General features: G+C 40.8%; 1 protein-coding gene and 1 long non-coding RNA gene across 5 annotated transcripts in view; both read left to right on the top strand.

Annotated features, from left to right (window-relative positions):
* The window catches only part of LOC136258179 (uncharacterized), a 53,401-nt gene that overhangs the window by 19,423 nt on the left and 9,279 nt on the right, over positions 1-24,699 (top strand). For 3 of the 4 annotated variants that reach the window (XM_066051500.1, XM_066051502.1, XM_066051501.1), the window contains one exon: positions 4,869-5,246. The exons of the other annotated variant lie outside the window; for it this stretch is intronic. In XM_066051500.1, the coding sequence (XP_065907572.1) occupies positions 5,220-5,246 (27 nt within the window). In that variant the 5' untranslated portion in view covers positions 4,869-5,219. The remainder of the gene's footprint in view (positions 1-4,868; positions 5,247-24,699) is intronic. 4 annotated transcript variants of the gene reach the window in all.
* LOC136258180 (uncharacterized) lies at positions 12,013-16,537 on the top strand. Its single transcript, XR_010702606.1, has 3 exons — positions 12,013-12,139; positions 12,441-13,199; positions 13,255-16,537. It is a non-coding gene; the product is annotated as an uncharacterized lncRNA (long non-coding RNA).

The raw sequence follows: 24,699 nt of genomic DNA, 5'->3' as shown, positions 1-24,699 counted from the left end.
CTGTAAAATCAATTACTTTCTGAGCAATCAATAAATTAGTGACAAATTTAAAATCAATTCTTTTAACCAATGAAAATGCTCGAATAGCACTCTCTTGATTCCAACTTCTATCAGAATTATCTGAAATATGTGAAAATGTACCAATAATTTCTTCGAGAAGGTTAAGTGTTGTTTCGAGTGCATCTATTCTCTCTACCCAACAGGTTCTACACAGTGGAAGCAACTTAGTTTTCAAAGTGTTCGGATATTTTGAAATGCATTCTTCCAGTGCATTCTGCCTTTTAGGAGAGAGACATTGAAAAAAACTGGCAAAGCATGTTATCACATCCTTTATATTCATTACACTAGTTATTTTGCACATATGTGCAACACACAAATTGAGCTTATGTGATGCACAGTAAAATTACAGTGCTTTAGGAAAGTTTATTCTGATAAGTTTGGCAGCTCCTCTACACTCCCCAACCATATTCCTGGCACAATCACACCCTCGTCCCCTACATCTTGCCATGTCTAATTTCATGGCTTTATGACAGGTATGCTCAATTAATTCAGCCAACTGTGCTCCATTTGTACCAAATTCACATTTAAAAAAGAAATTTTCTTGCTTGCATCAACAAGTCTAATCACCAGTGACACATCTGTTCCTTGTTAGAACAGTCCCTATGTCACTCATCAGCAATGACAGCAAACAATTTACTTCATGCTTCAATATCACCAAACATGTTTTTTTTGCATTTGACTTTTAATCAAAAAGACTATGTCACCTTGGGAAGTATATTGAGCATTTCCAGGAGCAGTAGAAAAGTGTTCTTTCATTGTCAACTCAAAATTGCAACAAGGACTTAGAATTACCTGGGTTGTTTGAATTAGAAGATTCTTGATTTCCTCTAAGTGAAATATTTTGGTGGCCACAAAAAGTATAGTTTCAATAATAGAAGCCAACAGTTGTTTGTTGCAGTCTATATTCATAGCAGTAGTTGTGTTAAAGTGTGAATCTATCAAAGTTTGCTCTGCCTTCATAATAGTAATAACATTCTCACATTTAATTGTTGCAGTTTTATGTCCAGGTGATTTTAAGGTATGTTTGTTCAACTTATCACAAGCAGTTGTCCAAAATATCAGTGGAGACTCCATTATAAGGGGTCTAGTCTTGATGAATTCTCCTCTATTCCAGAAGGAACATATATTTTACAGTATGCTCCATCCTTTAAAGGAGAATACACAACCACTTTTGGTTAGGTGGAATCCAGCCGTGCTACCAGGTGTAAAACGGTTATAGCTGGCAGGCCTGACAGATTGTTCTTGAGATTTTTGTGATGACGAAGATTTATTGAGGGAAGGGGTTTTGGCCGTGGTGCAGTGTTGCCTGGAATTGTCCAACCACAGGGAGTGGGTTTTGCCCTGGGCCATGCAGAAATTTAGTTGGCTTCTACAAGGTTGGCTACTTGAGGTCTTGGTAAACCTTTTCAGAGATGGCAGTTACTTCTTCACCTGTATCAATCTTGAAGGTGACTTCGTGTGATTTAGTGTGGAGTTTTACAGACCAGGATGTCTCTTGTGACGTTCTAATAGCATCAAGGTAGTGTTGCACCATTGTTTCTTCACTGATAATGGTGTCTTGTTGAAACGTCACGTCATCTTGGTGAGCTGCAAAGACTGTCTTTGATAGGCACTGGTAACTATGATGTCCTTTGCGGTTGCATCTGTGGAATGTTGCATCACTTGCTGGACACTTGTCACATGGATGAGTAGGTTTGCCACACCGCATGCACTGCTTGGTGCCATGGCTATATCTTGTGTTGGACTTGGAAGAGGAGAATGGCTGCTGTGGTCTTCAACTACTTGTGACTTGTCCTCTGAGAGCATCAAGGTTTGTGTCCCCCTTTAAAACTGTCTGTTGATCTTTGACCGCTTCTTTTTGCTGTATCATCTTTTTAGCTTTGTCTAATGTTAGCTCAGGGTCAAGCTGTAGTTGTTCGGACAATGCTCTATCTCTGATTCCCACCACGAGATGATCTCTTGTCATTTCATCATGGAGGGTTCCGTAATTGCATGTGCTGGCGAGGTTGTGCAACGCTACGATAAATTGTTCTGCGGATTCTCTCTCTGCTTGCTGGCACCTGTTAAAGTGTGCTCCTTCAAATATGACGTTCTTACGTGGTTGGAAGAAAGTGTCGAGCTTAACCAAAACTTGGGAATACTTTTTTCTATCATCGTCAGAAATCCCAGTGGACATGAGAACGTCTTCGGTGTCTTCGCCTAGACAATAAAGAAGAGTGTTTATTTGTCTTTCTTCTGACTGGGAGCTAAGTCCTGATCCAATGCGAAATTGTTCAAATCATTTTCTCCATCGAGGCCACTCGTCTGGCATCTTGAAATCAAAACAATCTGGAGTTTGTAATTGTATTGCTGCCATCCCACTCCTGAAGACTTGGGTTCAGACATTAATAAAATAATTGAATCATTGACAGTATACAAACACGTGTTACAACTCAGACACATATATAATTCTATCTGACACACACGTTACTAAATATAGGTTACAATCACACATGCATTACATAATATTAAAGTCTGTCCACACTCTCCATAGATAATTCCAACCATACCACCAGTGCCTCTCCTTCCAACAACATGGGAAGTTTCAATAACTTTGTTCACTCATTCACAGTGATACAAATTTTGAAACACTGGAACCACTCTTGGGCACAGTAAAAGACTTCAGTATACTAATGTGTTTACTAGCCATCCTCTGCTACCAGTGTAATTGACATGGATTATCGCACTCTTCAGGCATTAATTAGAATCAATACAAATGCTCATGCCTTGGTTATAATTATAGTTTGTGGTACAGACAAAGAAATACTGTAATTTGCTTTTTTGTGTTGTAAGATAATTTTCTTATGCAAAATTTGTATGAAAATTTCTTATGCAATTTTTTTTTGCGTAAGATCAAACTACTCTAGTAGAGCAGTCATTCACATAAATCGCATAAAATATTTTTACACGAACATGTATATCATGGAAATTTTTATCACAAAATTTTTTTTGCACAAAAATAAACAAATTACGGTACATACATACAATAGTTCAGTTACATTACATTCAAATATAGTGTTTTATGTTGGTGGTGTATACACTGTACTCTTATTACATGGAACAGGTTGCTATTCTACTGTTAAAAAAAAAAAAACAGCACTAAAGCTACTTTAATGAGACACCTGCAAAGTAATTTCAGTCTATAACTATGACTGAATTAGGGATTAAGTGTCCACTAGTAATATATCTGCAGGTATAGGCAACCTCTGTGGTTTCACTACTTCTATAGCTATTCCACTACTTTTTTCTTTGATTCCTAATCCAATTTTAAGTTTCTTAATTGTGACTGGGCCTGCGAAAATAGGGCATGTGGGCACATAAAATTTGCCTACTTTTTCAAAGTTGATGCATCATAATTTTGTGTTCGATTTTTACCAAGTTATGAAATTTTCAGCACTTATTAAAACTTTAATTGGCTTTACACTACAAGTTACAGAATGAAAATATTCCATCCCAGCACTGAGATATGAGATGTTATGTGGCGGGGTAGTTTGTGCCCGCATGCCCTATTTTCGCAGGCCCAGTCACAATTTTTCCTTTTACTTGTTTAATTTCATATAACATAATTATGGCTGGTAAACCCCACCCAACATACTGTATCAAAAGGAAGAATTGTGTCAAGACATACCATACAATTAATTTTGCATCTGAGCATGTGCCCAACCATCTATAATTAGGTGCCATTATACATTGTTTTCATCCATTTTCAGCCCATTATGCAGCATTACAGACGAGGAAGAGTACAAGAAACCACTTTTCGATCACTATGGAAAACACAAAACTATTTTCATAAAAAATGCGATAGTCAACAGAGAGGAAGCCATATGCACTACCGTAAGTCACCACCTTACACTGTCAGTGAAAAGAAATGGGACACAAAGGAGGATGAAGGTAGGTCCATGATGTGTGCATTGTACATACAGCAGTTTCCTAAAAAAAGGCACCACTTGGGCTGAAGCAACATCTAACAGAGAAAAAATCAAGCCTGTAGCCTTAGCAGTTGTTGAGTTACGTTTGTCTGAGGGCATCAGACAGGCAGGCGGGCGGGCAGTCATTAGTAGATTTTTTTTTAATTTAAAATTCTGTTGCAACTTATCTCAAGTGTTTTTTGGCCACTCTGAAGACACTTTGGGGCTTGTTTGTACCTCACCAATACTGCCAAGGCATTGTGAGGCTGGCTTTTGGGGTAATAATTTTTTGCCAGAAAAACTTGAGATCCTCCATGAACCCTAATATACAGTTACTATTGTACTGTATGATAGGCACCTGGAAAGTAATTTCACATCACTAACAACTAAAGAAGGTTATCCTGCTATGCCTGTGCTACCCGGCATTCAGTCTCTAATCATGCACGTTGGTATGATGTTCTACTAAGTTACTTTTTTAGACATTTCTCAATTTTGCTGCTTATGGAAATTCAAACACAATAATATAAAGCTCTTTTTCTGAATAATGCACAGCAATTATTATAATTGATTGGCACCATGATTCCAGCCGTTTCTTGTCTTTATACCTTAAGGTGACTAAATTTAGCCATTTTATTTTTTCGCTAAATCTAGTACATGCTAAACCTGCAAAATGTATGGTTAGTTAATTACATCAATTCACAAATAATTCATAAAATCGCTAAATTTTGTATGCGCTAATTTCGCCAATATACAAAATCACTAAATTTAGTCACCTTAAGGTAACTTGATTTCACAGCTTTTTTTTACTGAGGAATACAAGTGCATAAGTGAATTTGAAATGTTCTATTTATGTTTATATAGTGTTGCCATGATTTGGCGCAAGGATGATGATGGATTATGGCGAATCTTGTTTGGAATGGCCAACAGTCAAACTCCTCCTAAGCCTCCTAGCAGCTAGATGGGATCTGAAAAGTGTGAATGACAAATAGCTTTAGTTGAATAACATTTAGCTACACAGTTGTATGTTATTATATTTTTCAAAGGTATATATATATACGTAGTAGGGCTGGGCGATATTGAAATTTTACTATCATGATATCTCATGGAAAAAATATCACGATATTATCACAATATTGTTTTCATTATTTTGACAGATGCTCTACTATGAAAGTACACCTACCTATGCAAGTGATATAACCTGCAGCAACATGAATGGATATGCAAAATTACGTGTACATGGTATGTACCATTCATTGAACTATACATGGAGATATAGACATTACATAGACCTACAATTAAGCATTGTGAGAATGTGTCTTATGCACCCACCCAAGTGCATGACATAAATTCTGGAGTTCTACAGATTCCCGTACATGAATAAAAGCTCATACTCAAGTTTTGCATCACACATGCACATTTTATTATAATGCTACAATGTGCAGAAATATTCTTTCCTCAATAAAATTCTAAGTAATAATTTGTGACAGGGCATGTCGGCACAAACTACACCCTATCACTTTTCTGGTCATATCTCAGTACTGGAACAGAATATTTCCATTCTGTAACTTGCATCATAAAGCCAATTAAATCCTTACTAAGAGCTAAAATTTGCATTGCCATAGCATAATGGTACAAAAAGTTATGAGTGATGAAAGTTTGAAAAAGTAGGCAAAAATCATGTGCCCACATGCCCTATTTTCGCAGGCCCAGTCACATTTTATGTTTGCATTACTTCTGCTCTTAGAGTAATAGGTGACTGCTCTATTAGAGTATCTCGATCTTCCCTGGAGCTAAAACAGCAGCATCATGTTTACAGTACTTAGCTAATACGAATATTAGTGGAGAACACCGCGGTGATCACGGTATCGCGATAGTATCGTTTCCAAGAATTTTTTACGATACTGGTAGCTATAAACCATGTGCGCGCTAAGGCGTGGCACTTTATTACATCATCAAAACTTGAGGCGCATTCGCAATTTTTGAGGGCAAATAAACGTAGCATTCTATGCCTATCAGGCGTAGCCAGCCAATATTCAATATTTGATGGTTGGGCATAACATCAACTCACGACATTATCAAAGAAAAATATGAAAAGTCTATGCACACAAGGCTTACAGCTACCTATGCTATAGTGTAAACAAATGCTGCTTGCATGCATGCAAACATTTACTAGCTATATGCTATTCTATTAAACTTGTAGGGCAGGCATCCACTGGCGATCGTCGTAGCCGAGCATCAAGCTACTGAACCTACGAGAACCAACAATGTAAACAGTTCATCACATATCAACTGGCAGTATAGCTTACAGACCAACCACCACAGCGATACATATACAGTACGATAGTAAGGCCACACCAAGTCAAACCTTAGTTTCTGGTCACCCGCCCGCATGGTAAACCTGGAACCCTAGTTTATGAGGACTATTATTAATATTACAGGTGCTTAAGTGCATGTGACCCAGCAAGACACTTATTTTTTACTGCAAAAGATCGAGATACTCTAATAGAGCAGTCAGGAATTCCAATAGAGCAGTCACACTACTCTTAACTCTAATATTAGGTATATATGCCACACTAATAAAATGTTATTAACTATAGCTAGTTTTGTCCTTGATTATATAGCTTTTATTATTATTATTATTATTATTGTTTACTGAGCAGTCAGCCCTGCTGGTGTGCTCAGGAATCACAGCTGTTCAGATTATAACTGTTACTAATGCTTCTGTATAACCAAAGTAATTTCAGTAGTATTAACTACTAGCCCATGCAGATGGGCCATAGCTTTAACTTTATAATTCAAATGTAGTCCTCTAATGATTAGTCTAGTAACTTCAAATTCCTTATCACTGAACACTACAGGGGTATGGAAAGCCGGCAACATTCGGTGAGCTTAATTAAACTTAAACTTTTCCATAACTAAAATTAGATTGGCAAGTATAAACCCTTATAGTTTAAACATTCCCAGATGATCACTAAAGAACACTAGTCTGGAGCACTCAATGACTCAAAACTTTGACAGTTACTTTCCTCAAGGTTTACTGAATAGAAGGCTGGAAACGCATAGCTAGTGGGCTAAGGCTTCACATTTGAATGAAGAATTTCTGATGTGAAAATAGAAGTTAAGTTTCATTTTGGATCATGCATGATCATTTGAACAACTTAGCTATAAGTCATAGTAATACTTTCCTGACATAGCTAATGAGACATTTATTTCACTTGGATTGCATAAGTAGCTACATGAGCAAAACATTTCCTATAGTATATTCTAAATAAATAAATAAATATACTTAAATGCTATACATCAGTGTATAGCTAGCCATGATCCATCAACAACTTTCCTAGTGCATTTTTTGCCGAAGCACAACTAGTCAACTACTTATGTTGTTGGTTAAGTTTGACTAAAAACAAAATCAACATGAATTTGCTAAATTGAGCAAATAATAATACCATACAGTATATTGTCACAGTAGAATCTATAGTCCTGAAGTCCTGATCATCCGCCCGCCCGCATCCATTTGTAGGCTTGGGAGTGACCAGAAACTAAGGTATGACTTGGAGTGGCCTAACTGTATAGTAGGGACCACAAAGGAGTAGGCATGGCCCACGAAATAACATCACCCAAAAACCAGCCTCAATTTTCCCTGACGACGATGAGGCAGTATTGGTGAGGTGAAACTTTTTTTCTCCTTTCTTTGTACTTTTAATTTGTTGTTTCTTGACATCCTTGTTATTGTCAAAAAAAATTTTTTTCTTGTTATTGTCAAAGAAAAGAGGAGAAAAAAAAGCAATAAGAGTTACCGCTTAATTGATGGGAGTCTTGGCTCTACTTGAATAAGGTCAATTGGTGCTGATCCTAAAGAGTGGCCAAATGACCCCTTTGAGGATCTAGCAAGCTTTCAGACTGATCCAAAATGCTTTCAACAAGTTGCTACAGAATTACAAAAATTTTTATTTGGCGGAATTTTCTACTAACTGACTATGTAAGTAAGTAAGTAACTGACTTATGCCTTCAGACAAGTGTAACTCGATAACGGCTAAGGATACAGACTTGATTTTTTCACTGCTCAACGTCGCTTTGGCCCGACAGCCTGTAAGTGATCAAATTCCACAAGCAGTTGATGATACTGAGCTTTGTTTTGTTTTCAGATTGAATGTTGTGTTCTGAGTCTAGAGGACAGGTTAGTTCAAGTAAAGCAACAGAGGGTTTTCCTGAGTTATATACAACGATATCTGGCCTGTAAGGTGTGATTAGTAAGGTAGATGGAATAGTGGCTTGAGGTGCTTCACTAGCTCGTAAATCCTAAAGGTCAGCAAAAACATGGATAGATGGATTGTCACTAAACATTTCTTTGAGTTTAGAGGCCAGAAGGTGAAGAACTTGATCATGACGGTATGTATATCTCTGTTGTGCTAAGACAACAGGGTAGCCACCTAGGACGTGAGCTGTGGTAGGACAAGTTGAGTCACACAAAGTATACTTAACATCAAATTGAACACACCAACGCCTTAAGTTAACTGCAGTTGGTAAGGTAGCTATCTGAAGCAGCTCGCAAAAGAAAGACAACTGCCCAGGATGGAAACCAGACATCAGCCGGTTCCATGTCTTGCATGTTTCCAGCAGAATCTCTAAACTTACATTGGATTGAAAGTGTCTGCAGATGGGTATCACATTGGGACTTGATGTTGTTACATAATAAATGCTTAGCTTTAACATACAAAGATTGAGCAGTTGAGATTGAAGATAGTTGCTCACGAGCAGACAACAGCAAAGAGTAGTCATCATCTTGTATTTGTAAAGAGACTCTCGCAAGCTGCAATTGCAATCCTACTTATCCTAGTTCTTGAAGGCGATGGTCAGAAGAAGCACTGACACAAGCTAGTAAGCTTAGCTTGACTTCTAGGGAAATGTGTGTAATACTAGGACAGCAAGCACCAGGATAATACTCTATGTTGCACTGCGAGGAGGTTCAACCACTTCTTCAGATAACGAGTGGCAGTTGATTACATCTGTGAAGTCGTACCATTTGACACTGCATCAACACATAGGTGAAAAACGTAGCAACGATTTTTATATATATATATCCAAAGCTTGTAATTAAGTTCAAATCTACTGTACAGAAAATGCTGCCTATCAAAGTGTTCTAGCCTCTGAGAGGATATTTTTGGCAAGGAATAATAAAGAGTGGCTGAATGTGACTAGTATTAACTAATTTATATAGCTTCTTTTTATTTTTATGTTCACACCCTTGCCATGCCCACGCAGGTTCTTTCTTAGAACCATACACGTGGTCGCATGTGACCGAGAACTATCATACTTTCTGTAATTATGGTTTCCTCTCAAAATACAGTTCACGTGATATAGCTAGCTATCTCATCCAAATATCAAAATCTGAAAAACATTTTTTCAATATCGGAAATATTGCATAGCTAACACTGTAGCTATCTCCCGGGGGCAGAATAAAGCTGTAAAGCATACCTTTTAGAAATAAAGGTAAATCATGTGATCACTCGCAGAAGAAAGCAAGTGGATAGTTATAAAAACCGGAATCGAAATGAAACGAAATCAGCCTACAGTCTAGTGGAGGACAATCACTGTATTATGTACAGTTACACTATGATATATGCACGCACTACTGTTTATGCATCAAGCAAGACTCCAGGTCAGATTACTCTGCATGGTGCTAATATCGATTAGATATATCAAATGCCTGCTCCTATCCGAAGGGTCTGGGGACTCTACAATAGAAAGTTCTAAGCTTGGGTAGGTGAGCGTTGATTGTCCCCTGACCACTTTCATAAGAGGACAATGCATTAGCAATAGAAGCACAAAACTTTATATTCTTTACCTGAAAACATAGTCTACAAACAGTATAGCTGCTTAATCATATCACTTTCTCTGTTCTATAGCTGTTTACACTATAACTGCTTTAATAAAAAATAATAACGTAATGGGCTGAACCCCCCTTCCCCCCTAACGTCATTATGACGTTAAGCGTACCAAAATCAGTTTGGAGATGCCCCCTAACTATCTACTTGATCATTACAAACCGTTTTAAAGCGGTGATGATTGGCTGCAGTAGGCGAGGCCGACCGGGCGAGGCAGTGGGTTGACGAGTCTGAAGCCAAAGGGATGAAGTAGTAGATAACCATCATTAACAATTGTGATGAAAAGATGTACAACAAAACAAATAGGCATGTGAAACCTCGGACAACATGCGAACACAAAAAGTAGAGGACTACACTGTGGGCATGGCAAGGTAAAAACAACAACAAAAAAGACTAATTACTGTAATTACAAAAATAAAACTGTCTAATTTGTGCACCACTCTGTACAGTTTCGTGCTAGATAAATTCTCTGAGAGGCAGAGATACTGGCAGAGGCAGCAGCATCTAACCATTTCTTAATAATGTGCTTCGAAATCCTTATATCAGCTTGAACAAAGTTTAACAAACTAGATAAATTCTTGATGGAAGACACTTGAAAATGACCAAGTACCGTGATTTCAATGGTGTCATAATAGTTAGCAATATTTAGGCGATCAAATTCAGCCAACAGCTGCAGATACTCAGTTTTGCTCTGCTTCCTATTGCGAGCAGACTGGATGTGATGGATGGAGTCCAGAGGGCATGTTAGTTCCAACAGAGTGATGGAAGAACTCTGGGAATTATATATTACAATGTCTGGACGGTAAAATGTAATAAGGAGACTCATCGGAATTGTAGACTGTGGAGAATTGTCAGCATGGAAATTAGGTATATCAGCAAACACTTTAACAAATGGGATGTCAGCAAATGCTTCAGAAAGTTTAGTGGCCAAAACACGAAGAACCTGATCATGACGGTAGGTATACCGCTGTTGATTTAATGCTGCAGGGCAGCTACTTAAAACATGAGCAGTTGTTGGGCGCCGTGAATCGCAAAGCAAACACTTTGCTTCACATAGGATGGACCGTCTCTGTAAATTCACAGCGGTGGGTAGAGTGTCAGATGCTGCACGAAGGAGGAATGACAATTGACCGGGGTGGAATCCCTTCAGTAGCCTGTTCCAAGTTTTACAGGAGCTCTCTAGTTCAGTGGAACTTTCAAACTTTGACTGAACAGTAGTTAGTGACTGTAAATGATCTTTGCATTGAGCTTTGATGGAATCTGACAACTGGTGCTTAGCCTTAATATATAACGACCGAGCTGATGGGAAGGCAGATAATTGTTTTTGAGCAATCGACAGGATGGAATAGTCATTGTCTTGGATTTGTAGAGCAACATTCCCGAGACGCAAATGGAGGTTAAGTTCCTGGAGCCGCAAGTCAGAGGAGGCACTGACACCGGCTAGCAAACTTAGTTTTGCCTCCCTGGAGACATGAGAAATACTAGGACAACAAACACCTGGGTAGTACAGAATAACTCGTGTAGCACTCCGGGGCAAATTCAGCCATTTCTTCAGAAACCGTGTGGCAATAGATTCTAACTTGGAGATGGTCCCCCTGGAGACAGCATCAACACACAAATGAAACCGTGTCAGTGAGAGAATATAGTTCCGGTAAATCCACAGTTTGTACTCACCACGGATGGGGAGTGAGTCAGATGCAGAAAGTAGGTCAGTAAGATGGCCATCTGTCAAAGTGTGGCTATTATGGTACGCCTGAAAGTGGTTAAGGGACAATCAACGCTCACCTACCCAAGCACAGAACTTCTCCATTGTAGAGTCCCCAGACCCTTCGGATTATGATTATGATTATATACTGGGTCGAGAAGGAGCAGGCGTTTGATTATGATTATATACTGGGTCGGATAGGAGCAGGCGTTTGATATCTCTAATCGATAAGCGCCGTGTAGAGAAATCTGCCACCTGGAATCTTGCTTGATGCATAAACAGGCAGTGCGTGCATATATTATAGAGTAACTGTGTATAATATAGTGATTGTCCTCCACTAGCTATAGACCGTAGGCTGATTTCGTTTTGTTTCCCGTTTCGATTCCGGTTTTTATAACTATCCAAAGCGAGTGGGTGTGTGGTAATCACGTGATTTCTGTACCGGAAGTTCAGGGTCGTAAGATATAGGTTTCTACAGATAAACCGTTGCTGTTCGCAAGAGTACAAGAGTTCTTACTGAGCCAGGATGTCAGTACCTCAAGGTGCGTACACTAAATCATAAAGGGTCTCAAAGCCTGGGCGGGGTTATTTTGTTGTGACCATATGACCATAAACTATTGACCCTCGTTAAAATCATAGATTATGCATTCCCAAGTGTATTCCCTATCTGTGACTAAGTTATCAGCCTTAAGCAATTTATAGCACTCTCTGGTAATGCTCACTAGTGTTTAGAGCGTTTTTATACGTAATCTTAAGTTTTGCCTACTCGTCCGATATTTTAGTGCACAAAATAGTGCCTCGCAAAGTGGTAAGCTGATTCACGAAATATATCGTGTCTCGCAGTGATCTAACGATGAAGAGAAGAAATGTTGGACTTTTGAATAGAATTCAGTTGGACTGAATGTGGATGGAGTGATGAGCGTCATGAAGAAGCGGTAGTGAGTTTGTAGTGATACACGAGTCGACTTGGAAGGTCACCATAGATCAAGTCCCCTGCACACAATGTTGGAGCAGCAAAAAAAAACCAGATGAGGGCAGTGAGATTAACAAGGAGGGTGTCAAATGCTTTAAGTACAAACAGAAGGACCACCTAGCCAAGTTCTGCTCAGACAGTAAGAAGCCATCTCATTGGGTGGACCTGGAGGAATCTGCAGCTGAAACCACTGAGTCGGGTAACGAGCAAGACCTGACAACAGATGAGGCAAAGGAACCTGATCCTTGGTTGCTAGCTGTGACAGCTGGAGGTAAAGAGAATGATGGCACCGCTAATACAAGAGGGCCAACGTACAAGGTGAATCTTGCAGTTGAAAAAGTGAGAGTCAAAGGATTCCTAGACCATGGTGCACAAGTGTCTCTGGTGCGCAAGTAGGAAGAAATGTGGATGGACTGTGGATGAGTGCCACAAGTTAAATCTGAAGATGGGACCACAGCCAATGGGAGCAACTGGTGCAGCACTAGGAGCTATCTCCTTGGTACGTCTATGTGTGTCTAGAAGAGACAGATGTTGTAAAGGAGATTCCCTGTTTTGTACTGGCATCAGAGAAGCCGATCTGGAGTGGAGAAGTAGCTAATTGTGGCATAATACTCGGAACAAATGCCTTGGTGAGTCTAGGTTTTTGTGTTATCCATTCCAATGGTACTGAGATGCACCCTGAAGGACACAAAGGAAGTGTGACCATGGCGCAGCAGAATGGTACAACTAAATTGGAAGCTGTCAGTGAGGGTCTTACCAACTGGGGAAATTTACCCCTAATGTTGGAGATCTTGTTGGACAATTTAAAGAAGCACACGTGGTAGACTTGAATGAGAATGTTGGCAACAGAAGAGTGACACTATGATGAGAAGAGTAACTGTAGACACTGTCAAGAGTCGTCAGGAGGAGTTAAGCTCAAGACTTGTTTATGGTGAACATTGTGCTTGTGCTCTAGAAAAGCGTAAGTCCCTATAACATTTGCTGTGTGCTAAACATGATGTATTCACTCTAACAGATCAGGAACTAGGAGAAGTGGACCTAATCGGGCATAAGATTCAGATGTAGGAGCACCATGCAGCCCTTCCGTGTACTGCTCTGCCGGCTGCCATATGCTCTCAGAGAGGAGTTGGAGTTGAGCTCACTAAGCTATTATCAGCAGAGTGCATTGAACCCTCTAGTAACCCCTATGCATCCTGATCATTGCTGGTCCGCAAGAAGGATGGTGGTCTGCGAGTGTGCATTGATTACAGGGGGATAAACAAAGACACTGTGCCGGATTGTTACCCCATCCCACTGACAGATGACTTGATTGACAAAGTAGGTCAATGTGGAGGCAAGGTGTTCACAACTTTAGATCTGATGAAGGGGATTAGAATGCATCCGAGTCCAAGGAGAAAGCAGCATTCACGTGTCATATGGGTCACTTCCAATATAGGAGGATGCCCTTTAGCCTTACTAATGCGCCAGCCACCTTTCAGAGGTTAATGAACCAGCTGTTCTGTGGAAGGAAGTGGAACTTTGTGTTTGTTTACTTGGACTACCTGCTTATTGTGTCAAAGACAATGGCTGACCACTTAGAACATTTGAGGAAGGTACTGGATCGCTTGCAAGAAGTTGGGTTGAAGTTGAAACTGAGCAAGTGTTAAGGAACAAGTGGAGTACGTAGGACATACACTGTCAACAGAAGGAGTACTGCCAAATGATGCTACGATTGACGCAGGCAGGAATTTTCTAAGGCCAAAGTCTTGTTAACTTTTACTGTAGACATCTTCCAAATTTTGCAGTAGTAGCCAGACCACTGACAGCACTGACAAGGATCAACAAGACGTCAAGGACACCAGTACCATTCCAGTGGAGCAGTACATGTGAATCTGCATTCCAGAAGGCCAAAGAATTGCTTGTCTCAGCACCACTTCTGCACCCACCTAATCTGTCATTAGAGTTCTACTTATGGACAAATGCTAGTAGTCTTGGAATTGGAGCAGTTTTGGAACAGATGGGAGAGGATGACTTTCATCACCCTGTAGCCTATGCCAGTTGACAAACAAATGCAGCTGAAGCCAAGTACGCACCAACTGAGTTGGAAGTTACTGCATTGGTGTATTCAGTTACTCACTTTGAAGTGTATTTGTTAGGCAATACCTTCACTGTTTATGCTGACCACCAGGCTTTGGTGATTGCATTTTTACCTCACATGAAGAGTCAAGTGAAGGGTTTGTTAGCTAGATGGTATTTGAAGCTGGCACCCTTTCTGCCAAAGATGACGCTGGAATACAAGCCAACACAGTGGCCAATGCCCTCTCAAGAGCCCCACCACCATCATCTCAGGAGGAGGGAAGGGTGATGCAAATGTCTCAGGAGTTTCACCCAGCATCAGAGCCTGGTGATAGAATATTGAGTCAGGTAAGACAACAGCAGCAGCAAGATCCAGAGTTAGTCAAGTTGTATTGCTACTTGAAGACAAGGGTACTACCTGATGACCCTCAGGAGGCAAAGATAATTTGTAATTTAGCTTAAAAGGTTATTTCCTTGTAGATGATGTGCTGTACTTCAAGGGAGTTGATGTGCCAAATCGACGCAGAGTGGTGGTACCAAAGCACTTGAAGCAGAAGATAGTGGATGAGTATCACAATGAGGCGTATGCAGGTGATTTTTCAGTTAAGATGTCCCAACTTATTGGTCAGTACTTCTACTGGACTGGTATGAAGGGTGACATTTACAAGAAGTGTTCTTCATGTGTCATGTGTGCATCTGTCAGTGGGCAAGGCAACCGTGAACGACCGGCTTTAGTAAGTATTTCTGCAGAGGTCCCTTTGAATGCATTGGGATGGATTTCATTGAGGTGGACCACAGTAGAGGGGGAAATCGTTATGCTCTGGTGATACAGGATTACGTTACAAAGTGGCCTGAGGTGTACCTACTTCCAGATCGCAAGACTGATGTTGCATGATGTATTCTGGATTTAACGTGGAAGCATGGTGTGCCATCCAGAATTATCCATGATAGAGCCATGGAATTCCTTGCTGACGTATTACGAGAGACTGCATCCCTACTTGGATTAACACAGTTACCAACCTCTGGAGGCCATCCCCAGATGGATGGATTAGTGGAGCAGTTTAACCGCACCCTCAAGCAAATGCTAGCAAAGTTAGTTGCTAAGGGTGGACATAAGTGGGATTCTTTGCTAGATCCGGTATTATTTGCCTATCAGACAAGGCCCATTCATCAACAGATATGACACCATTCTACTTGATGTATGGTAGGAACTCACAGCTACCGACATCGCTTGATTTCACCTAACCAGTGGTGAAGTGGAGACAGGGTTTGCTAAAAAGATGGCAAAAGAGCTGAAGCAACAGAATATTGGCTCAGAAGAATATCCAAAGTAAGCAAAAGGAGCAAAAGAAGAAATGTTATGACCAGCGGAGTAAAGTTAAGGAGCTCAAGATTGGAGATCTAGTAATGCTGAAGACAGCACTGCAGTTCTGTCTAGATTGGTCTTTCAAGGGGCTTTTTGTGGCTCAATCAGTTACCTCCACAAATGCTGTCATCAAGGTGGAGAATGTTTCAAAGGCACAAGTAATCAACATGTCGAGACAGAGACTTTCCTTGTGTAGTGATGACATAAAGGACTCCTCACCGTGGTTTGGACATGGTCAGAAGCTACGAAGGCAGAGAAAGATTCACAGATGTTGAGTCAATGGTGAACAACAGACTGATGGCGCACAGACTGGATCAGAGTACCCAGAAGCTGAGGTTGAAGACGCCAGGTCAGGATTCCTGCCAGGTATCGTGCTGTGACTGTCCTTAAGCCCAGTCAACAAAAGGGGGGAGGTTGTAAGGACTCAAGAGATCATGGGTAATGACTTGTGTTTGTTGAAGTAGATATCATACTATTTAGTGATATATTGATTCCTGTGATATTGTTGAACTCAATAGGCCATTTTTGGTAAGTGTGACCTTACAGTTCATTACCACAATGCATGAAAATTGTGTATTCGATTTGACTGCCACAACGCAAGTATGGTAACTTAGATACTAGTGTTACATTCACCTATTATAAGGTATTAATGTGCTAGAAGGACGAGAGCATAGCTGGTTTGGTTGCTGAAGTTTAGCCTCGCCACATCAACTTACGGATAGACCAGTTTCGAAAATGCGTGGGCAAATACACACCATTATCGCCATGTAGCCACAAAGCAGACCGGCACCCTCCTTATGCTATGACAAAAACTTTGTAATAAATGCACACACACTAGCTAGTTACCTGTAAATATCCCCCAACCATTATTATATCTATCCTTTTTTTTCATCGAATATAATCAGCATTTTGCTGCCTTCCATTTATCACAATCATAATCATCATAAGTATGTGTGGCTATGCTCTCACTACTCTTAGCATGTTAGTACCTGATAACAGATAAGTATGTGTGGCTATGCTCTCACTAGTCTTAGCATGTTAGTACCTGATAACAGACAATTATCAATACTAAGGCTGAAATAAATACTAATACTTGACAAGTACTCATTAAGGATTTTGGTACTCGGATAGTAAAATTGGTATTCGAGTACTCGTTAAGAACACGTGATCCAGCTCACATGATGTGTTTGTCATCAGTGAGTGACACAATGAAGGCTGTAAAGTTCGATTGGCATGATTTTTTGTCAGGAACACTAAGTTAAACATCAGTAATTTAATACAGTGTGCGTATCATTACTATTATTGAAAAGCTGTAAACTGTTAAATGTTGGTACAAAATAGTGTTGTTCCAGTATCAGCTCGTTATTACAGTTCTAGTTCCAGTTTTGGAACCATAATCTTTAAAATTACAGTTCTAGTTCTAGTTCTGGAACCATAACCTTTAGAATTACAGTTCTAGTTCCAATTCTGGAACCATAATCTTTAGAATTACGGTTCTAGTTCCAGTTCTGGAACCATAATTTTTAGAATTACAGTTCTAGTTCCCATGACATTTACTTGATATTCTACTGAGAACAACACTTATTTTAACTTAAGTATTACCAAAAGCCCATAATGAAATATGGAGACTCACTATTAAGTTATATAAGCTAATATGCTACAGGTTTACTTGTTTCATATATGTAGCTAATACTGTATAGTATGTAGCCAATACTGTATAGTAGTTATCAGCCTTATTACACTAACAACTATAACCCTAACACTCTATAGGGTGGTACTAAAAGACTTGTAGTTACATGTAATTATCAAACACTGAACCAGACATAACATGTGACTGAGCCAGCATTTTGCATTCTGTTCTAATTATTATAGCTAACCAGTTGTTTCAAGCAGTTTTTAGCACACTGATGTATACATGGTTGTAATACATACATCTTTTATGAAGTTATATACTACATTCAGTGCTTTTGTCTGCAGATAAATCCTGGCCTTATAAAAACATAAAATCTCATTAGCAAAAGCTGTATGGTTATGACCAATTCCATTTCCAGTATTAGTTCCGGTACTTGATAAAATTTCTTTATAGTTCTAGTTCTAGTTCCAGTCTTGAAGAAAGTAAAATTATAGTTCTAGTTCCAGTTCCAGTCTTAAGAGAAGCAAAATTATTGTTCCAGTTCCAGTTCTAGAACTGGAATGAAAAGGGCAGAAACTGGATTTATTTTAGTTCCAGTACTGAGAACTGGAACAACACTAGTACAAAACATATCAAATGGGTATGACTACATGCAACTAGTATTCGTGAGTACTTGATCATTAACTCTAGAGAGTACTCGAATACTAAAAACCCATGATCGTTTCAGCCCTAATCGATACTGACATAGTTTGGCTGTTACAATAACAGGAAAATGAAACTCACAATTTTCCCAGCACCTGGCTGTACAAATGCCACATGTTTTGCCACACGTTTCAATTGAATGCCACACCTGTGACATCACATGAAACCGCTCTATATCCTGTACTCCGATCTTCGTCCTGGATCAAAATGATGAAAGTCAAAAGTCAAGCTAGAATTTTGCAAGGTGTCATGAACTGACTTTATAGTATATTCATTATTGTATTTCCTTATTGTATTTTAGGCCTTAGGTTATGCGCATGCGTATACTGTAATGTGTGACTGTATGCCATGTTTTTCGTACGCGATGAGTAGTGTGTGACACGTTGTCCTCTATCCGCTCAATCGTCGGCCCTCCTGCTTGCCGCTGTTGTGAACCTGCTGTAACGTGCATCAGCCACGATATTGGTGCTGTGACCAGGATTGGTTTGCTGTTTTGCAACCCGTCCCGCAGACGTCGTGGTACCGTGGCAGTGAATAACGGTACCCGTCAAGGCAAGCCAATTCACTGGTAAACATTTCTTTTCTGGTGTTTTATTACAGCAAACCAGGATGGAGGGAATGGACAAGTTAAAGGGATCCCGCAAAGCGTACCGCACACACTTAACGCGCATCTATGGCAAGATAGAGGAACTAGACCTGATGCAACCCGCTACTGAAGACACTATTAGTTTAGTTATGTCATACATTGACCAGTTGAACCGCAAGGCTGAATCATTGCAGCAACTCGATGTGAAAATACAGTCCATGATTGAAGGAGCTGATGATTCAGAACGAGACACCTTTGAGACCATAGAAATCCAAGACACCTTAATAGAGAAGTTGACACGTTTGAAGCGATATTTAGAGAAGAACAATACCACAGCTGTCTCACCAGTCACTCCCCCTGACTCTGCATCAAGAGAGTCCATAGTTCAATCTGCACCCGCCAGTCGATTACCCAAGCTTGACTTGCCGAAGTTTTCTGGAGACCCGCTTGTATGGCAAACATTTTGGGACTCCTTCCAATCAGCTGTCCACTCAAACCCCAAACTCACAGGCATTGAGAAGTTCAATTACTTGCGATCATTACTAGAGGGTGAAGCATCCAGAACTGTAAGCGGATTTACTTTGACCAGTGCCAATTATGAACAGTCCATCTCTCTACTGCAAGCCAGATTCGGAAAGAAACAGAAAATCATAAATGCACACATGAAAGCGTTATTGAATTTACCCGACACTTCCAATACTGCATCTAGTCTAAGGCACTTGTATGACACTGTCGAAAGCCACATAAGAGGTTTGGAATCATTGGTGAAGAGCAAGGACACCTATGGAGATTTGTTAGTCTCTCTGATTTTAGGGAAACTGCCACCAGTTGTAATCAAGAATCTCACTCGGAATCACACCTCAGATCAGTGGGATATTGATGAACTTCGTACTGGAATTGAACGAGAGATTACTATTCTAGAATCTGGTCAGGAAAGTCGTGATGATCATAGTCAATCCAGTGTCACTGGATCCTTTTTCACGGGTATACAAAAAGGACAGTCAGCAGGCGAGAAGAGGTCAGTGAATGCAAAACCAATATGTGTGTATTGTAAGGGACAACATAGTGCTGTGTATTGTAATGTGGTAACTGATGTAAAGGTGCGATTGGATATAGTGAAGAAGGAACGGCTGTGCTTTAATTGTTTGGGAACCCACAAGGCTGTTAATTGCAACTCAAAGAATAGGTGCAGGGGATGTCACAAGAAGCACCACAGTAGCTTGTGTGGAATGGAAAGCACACCTAGTGCAACCCAAACAAACCCTACCACACAGAACAATCCACAGCCCCCACAATCCTCTCAGACATTGCCAAGTACGTTGAATCCAACATCACAGAGTTTTGTTCCAACTCAGCCAATTGCTGGCCTTACTACAGCTACACAGCCCCTGATTGGCAACCGAGATTCTAGTCCAGCCTGTCTTTTGAAAACCACTGTAGCGTTTGTTAGAGCTGACAACCACAGGGTATCCGCAAACATTGTTTGATGAAGGGGCTCAACGGTCCTTTGTAACACAGACTTTAGCTGATAAGTTGGGCTTGCGCCCCCCACCATAGAGAAAACTTGAGTATATCATGCTTTGGTGGTGAAACTACCTCTAAGTACCAGGTTGACACAATCAGGTTCATGCTCGAAACCAATGTTGGTGACATCGCAATTTCAGCTTTAGTTGTACCCCAGATAGCAGCACCTGTTCAAAACTTTGTTAACTCAACTTTACACAGCCTTCCTTATTTGCGGGACTTGAAGTTGGCCCATCCTATTGGCTTTACACAAAAATTTCAGATTTCATTGTTACTTGGTGTCGACCATTATTGGGAGATCATGGGCAATCACATTGTCAGGGGTACGGGTCCAACTGCCATGGAGTCCAAGTTTGGATATCTACTTTCAGGGCCACTTCCTATGCAATCAGAACCCCATGTCACTCATGCTTACACAACTCTAGCAGTTAATCTCGAGTTTTGTGATTGTACTGATTCATCTCCTGACACTAGCTCAGACACTCCCACACCTGTGGAACATTCTACTGACATATCACCTGAACCATTCATGGCAATGTATCAGAGGGACCATATATCACGTGACAAGGATGGATACTATGTAGTTCGTTTCCCATGGAGACCAAATCATCCTTTCCTCCCTTCTAATCGGGCAATCTGTGAACGGCAAACACGTGCACTTGCTAGAAAGCTTGGATGCCATCCAACTTTGCTTCAGCTTTACGGTAACATCATCACTGAACAAGAACAACGTCAATTCATTGAGCGTACACCTACTGAGAGTGACCAACCCACCACTGGAGTTCATTACATACCACACCATCCGGTGTACAAGAATTCCTCTACAACTCCGGTGAGAATTGTATACAACTGCAGTTGTCGTCAATCGCCAAAGTATGCTAGTCTCAATGATTGCCTATTGGTTGGTGACACACCCTTAATTGATGTATGTGCGATACTGTTACGATTTCGTTTACACCGGTATGCCTTGTCAACCGACATTGAAAAGGCTTTTCTCCACGTTAAACTTGACGAACAGGACAGAGACTACACAAGATTTTTGTGGTTATCAAACCTTAATGATCCAGAGAGCCAGTTCACCACATACAGATTTAAGGTAGTCTTGTTTGGGTCCACAAGCTCCCCGTTCATGTTAAGTGCAACTCTACACCGTCATCTTGATCTGTACGAGTCTCCAGTTTCATCTGACATTAAACGCAACCTATATGTTGACAATGTAATCTCGGGATGCTAAACAGAGGAAGAGATTTTAAGCTACTACACTGATGCCAGATCCATTATGGCCACTGCACATTTCAACTTGCGTTCATGGGCATCCAATAGCCCCAAGTTACAAGCAACAGCACAAGCTGATGGAGTACTTGACACTGACACAACAGTTAGTGTTCTTGGTCTGAAGTGGAACACCTGCACAGACACTCTAGCACTCTCACAACGTCGACTTACAAATGACAACACTGTCATGACCAAACGCAACATATTACAAGCAGCATCAAAGCAATATGACCCACTTGGGTGGCTCTCCCCAATAGTCGTACGAGCCAAATTACTGATACAAGAACTATGGCGTAAGCAAGTGAACTGGGACGAACCCCTGGATGATGACTTCAACAACAGATGGTTTCAAGTTGCAGCAGATGTCGAACAATCAGCAAGTGTGGTAATGGCACGCAGGTATTCTGTCATGTCTTCAAACAAGTCTGTTTACCTACATGTGTTCGCTGACGCGAGTACAAAAGCGTATGGAGCTGTAGCGTACCTGCAAAGTGCAGGACAAGTTGACTTTGTTATGACGAAATCACGAGTCTCACCACTGAAGACCACAACACTACCTCGACTTGAATTGAGGGCAGCTGTCACAGCTGCGCAGCTTGCAGAATTCATTCACTCTACACTACAACCCCAGTTAGACTCCATCAAGATCAAACTTTGGAGTGACAGCCAAATCACACTGCATTGGATCTTTAGCAAGAAACAGCTTAAGCCATTTGTAGCCAATCGAGTCAGAGAAATCTGCCTCTTATTTCCTACTTCTGTATGGGGTTATTGTCATACGGATGATAATGCTGCAGATCTTCTAACCCGAGGAATCTCTTCAACCCAGTTACAGTCATCAACATTATGGTCCCATGGTCCACCTTGGTTACCATCACAATCTAACTGGCCTACATGGTCTCCAGCCACTGTCCTCCATGTCCAAACCAATGATGAAGAAGTCGAACCAACTCTCCCAGCTACAGATACACCTGCTACTCTCAAGCCTGGACTTGGCCAGATCATTGACATCACCAGATATAGCAAGCTGACAAAACTTCTTAGAATTACAGCCTACGTACTGCGTTTCATAACCAACATTAAGCGAACATTACCAAAGTTGTCTGGACATCTAACTCCAACTGAACTCAGCCATTCACAGGTATTGTGGATCAAGTCTGTCCAACAACATTCCTTCTGTAATGAAATTGCCAATCTCCAGTCCAAAGCATCTCGCTTGCCACTAATACGTCAACTACGCCTTCACCTAAACAACGAAGGCATTATCTGCTGTGGGGGAAGGATACATAATGCCCCAGTGTCTCAACAAGTGAAGTTCCCTTATCTGTTGCCACAGAAGCACTGGCTCACTGAACTCATTATTCAAGATATTCATCAAAGGCATTTCCACAGTGGCACAAATAGCACCGTGACATACCTTAGACAACTGTATTGGCTACCAGCAGCCAGGCGACATGTAAGAAGTATCTTGAGACACTGCGTTACTTGTAACAAATTGTCTGGAAGTCATTACAAGGCTCCAAGCCCACCTCCACTTCCTAAGCACAGGTTGCAGATGATGAACCCATTCACAGTCACCGGAATAGATTTTACGGGAGCACTGTATGTTCGAACATCCGGAGGAGAATCTAAGGCGTACCTATGCTTGTTCACTTGTGCAAGTAGTAGAGCAGTGCACCTAGAGGTAGTTACTGACCTCTCTGAAGAGACATTTTTACAAGCCTTCAGACGATTTGCAAGCCGAAAGTCCCTGCCAAAACTTGTTGTGTCCGACAATGCTTCTACCTTCATGTCGGCCGCTAAGGATTTAAGAGCATTGTTTGAATCCAGGACCATACAGGAAGGCTTAGGAAGACAGGGAGTAGAATGGAAGTTCATCCCTTGTCGTGCACCCTGGTATGGTGGATACTGGGAACGCCTCATTGAACTAACAAAGAATGCTCTCAAGAAAGCTCTTGGTCGTGCTTACGTTACTCTACCAAGCTTGCAAACAATCATTGTAAAAATTGAAGCTCACCTCAACAATCGACCTCTGACATATGTTAGTTCGGATTTAGATGAACCAGAGCCCTTAACGCCCTCCCATCTCCTCTATGGAAGGATTATTGACACTGTGCCACACTCTCTCGCTGCTGAAGATGAAGTGATTGATGAGAACTACCAGGAAGTTGGCTCTAAGTTACACAACACTCTCAGCAAGAAGGCAAAGGCCCAGGCACTAATAATCCAACATCTCTGGAATCGATGGAAAAGGGAATACCTGACATCTCTCAGAGAAACTCACACTGTCAATAATGGTACAAACAAGGAAAGAATCAAGGTTGGCGATATAGTCATTGTACATGATGATGTTCCTAGATTGAAATGGCAATTGGCAGTGGTGAAGGAACTACAGCGAGGGCATGATAATGCAGTAAGATCAGCTGTTATTCGCACTGTAAATGGAGTTACGAATAGACCTATCATCAAACTTTATCCATTGGAAGTGAATGTAGAAACAGAAACGCCAGACTCTCAAGGTATATTGGATGACAGTACTCCAGATACACCGGTACCTCATGATACTGAACCCCAATTGCCCTCACGACCTCAACGGTCAGCAGCAGTTAAAGCTAGAGCACAAGTCTCAGATTGGGCCCAGATCTTGCGTGGCCCGGAGGATGTCATGAACTGACTTTATAGTATATTCATTATTGTATTTCCTTATTGTATTTTAGGCCTTAGGTTATGCGCATGCGTATACTGTAATGTGTGACTGTATGCCATGTTTTTCGTACGCGATGAGTAGTGTGTGACACGTTGTCCTCTATCCGCTCAATCGTCGGCCCTCCTGCTTGCCGCTGTTGTGAACTTGTTGTAACGTGCATCAGCCACGATAAAAGGACAAGCATGATTTGTAAAGTGTATACCACGATCGATACTTTTAGAATAGCAACGTCAACGTAATTTTACTAAAATATACAGAAATTCAGTCAAGAGTCATGCACA

Source organism: Dysidea avara, chromosome 6, assembly GCF_963678975.1.
Source record: "Dysidea avara chromosome 6, odDysAvar1.4, whole genome shotgun sequence".
NCBI lineage: Eukaryota > Metazoa > Porifera > Demospongiae > Dictyoceratida > Dysideidae > Dysidea > Dysidea avara.
This window is presented reverse-complemented; position numbering and strand designations above follow the sequence as displayed.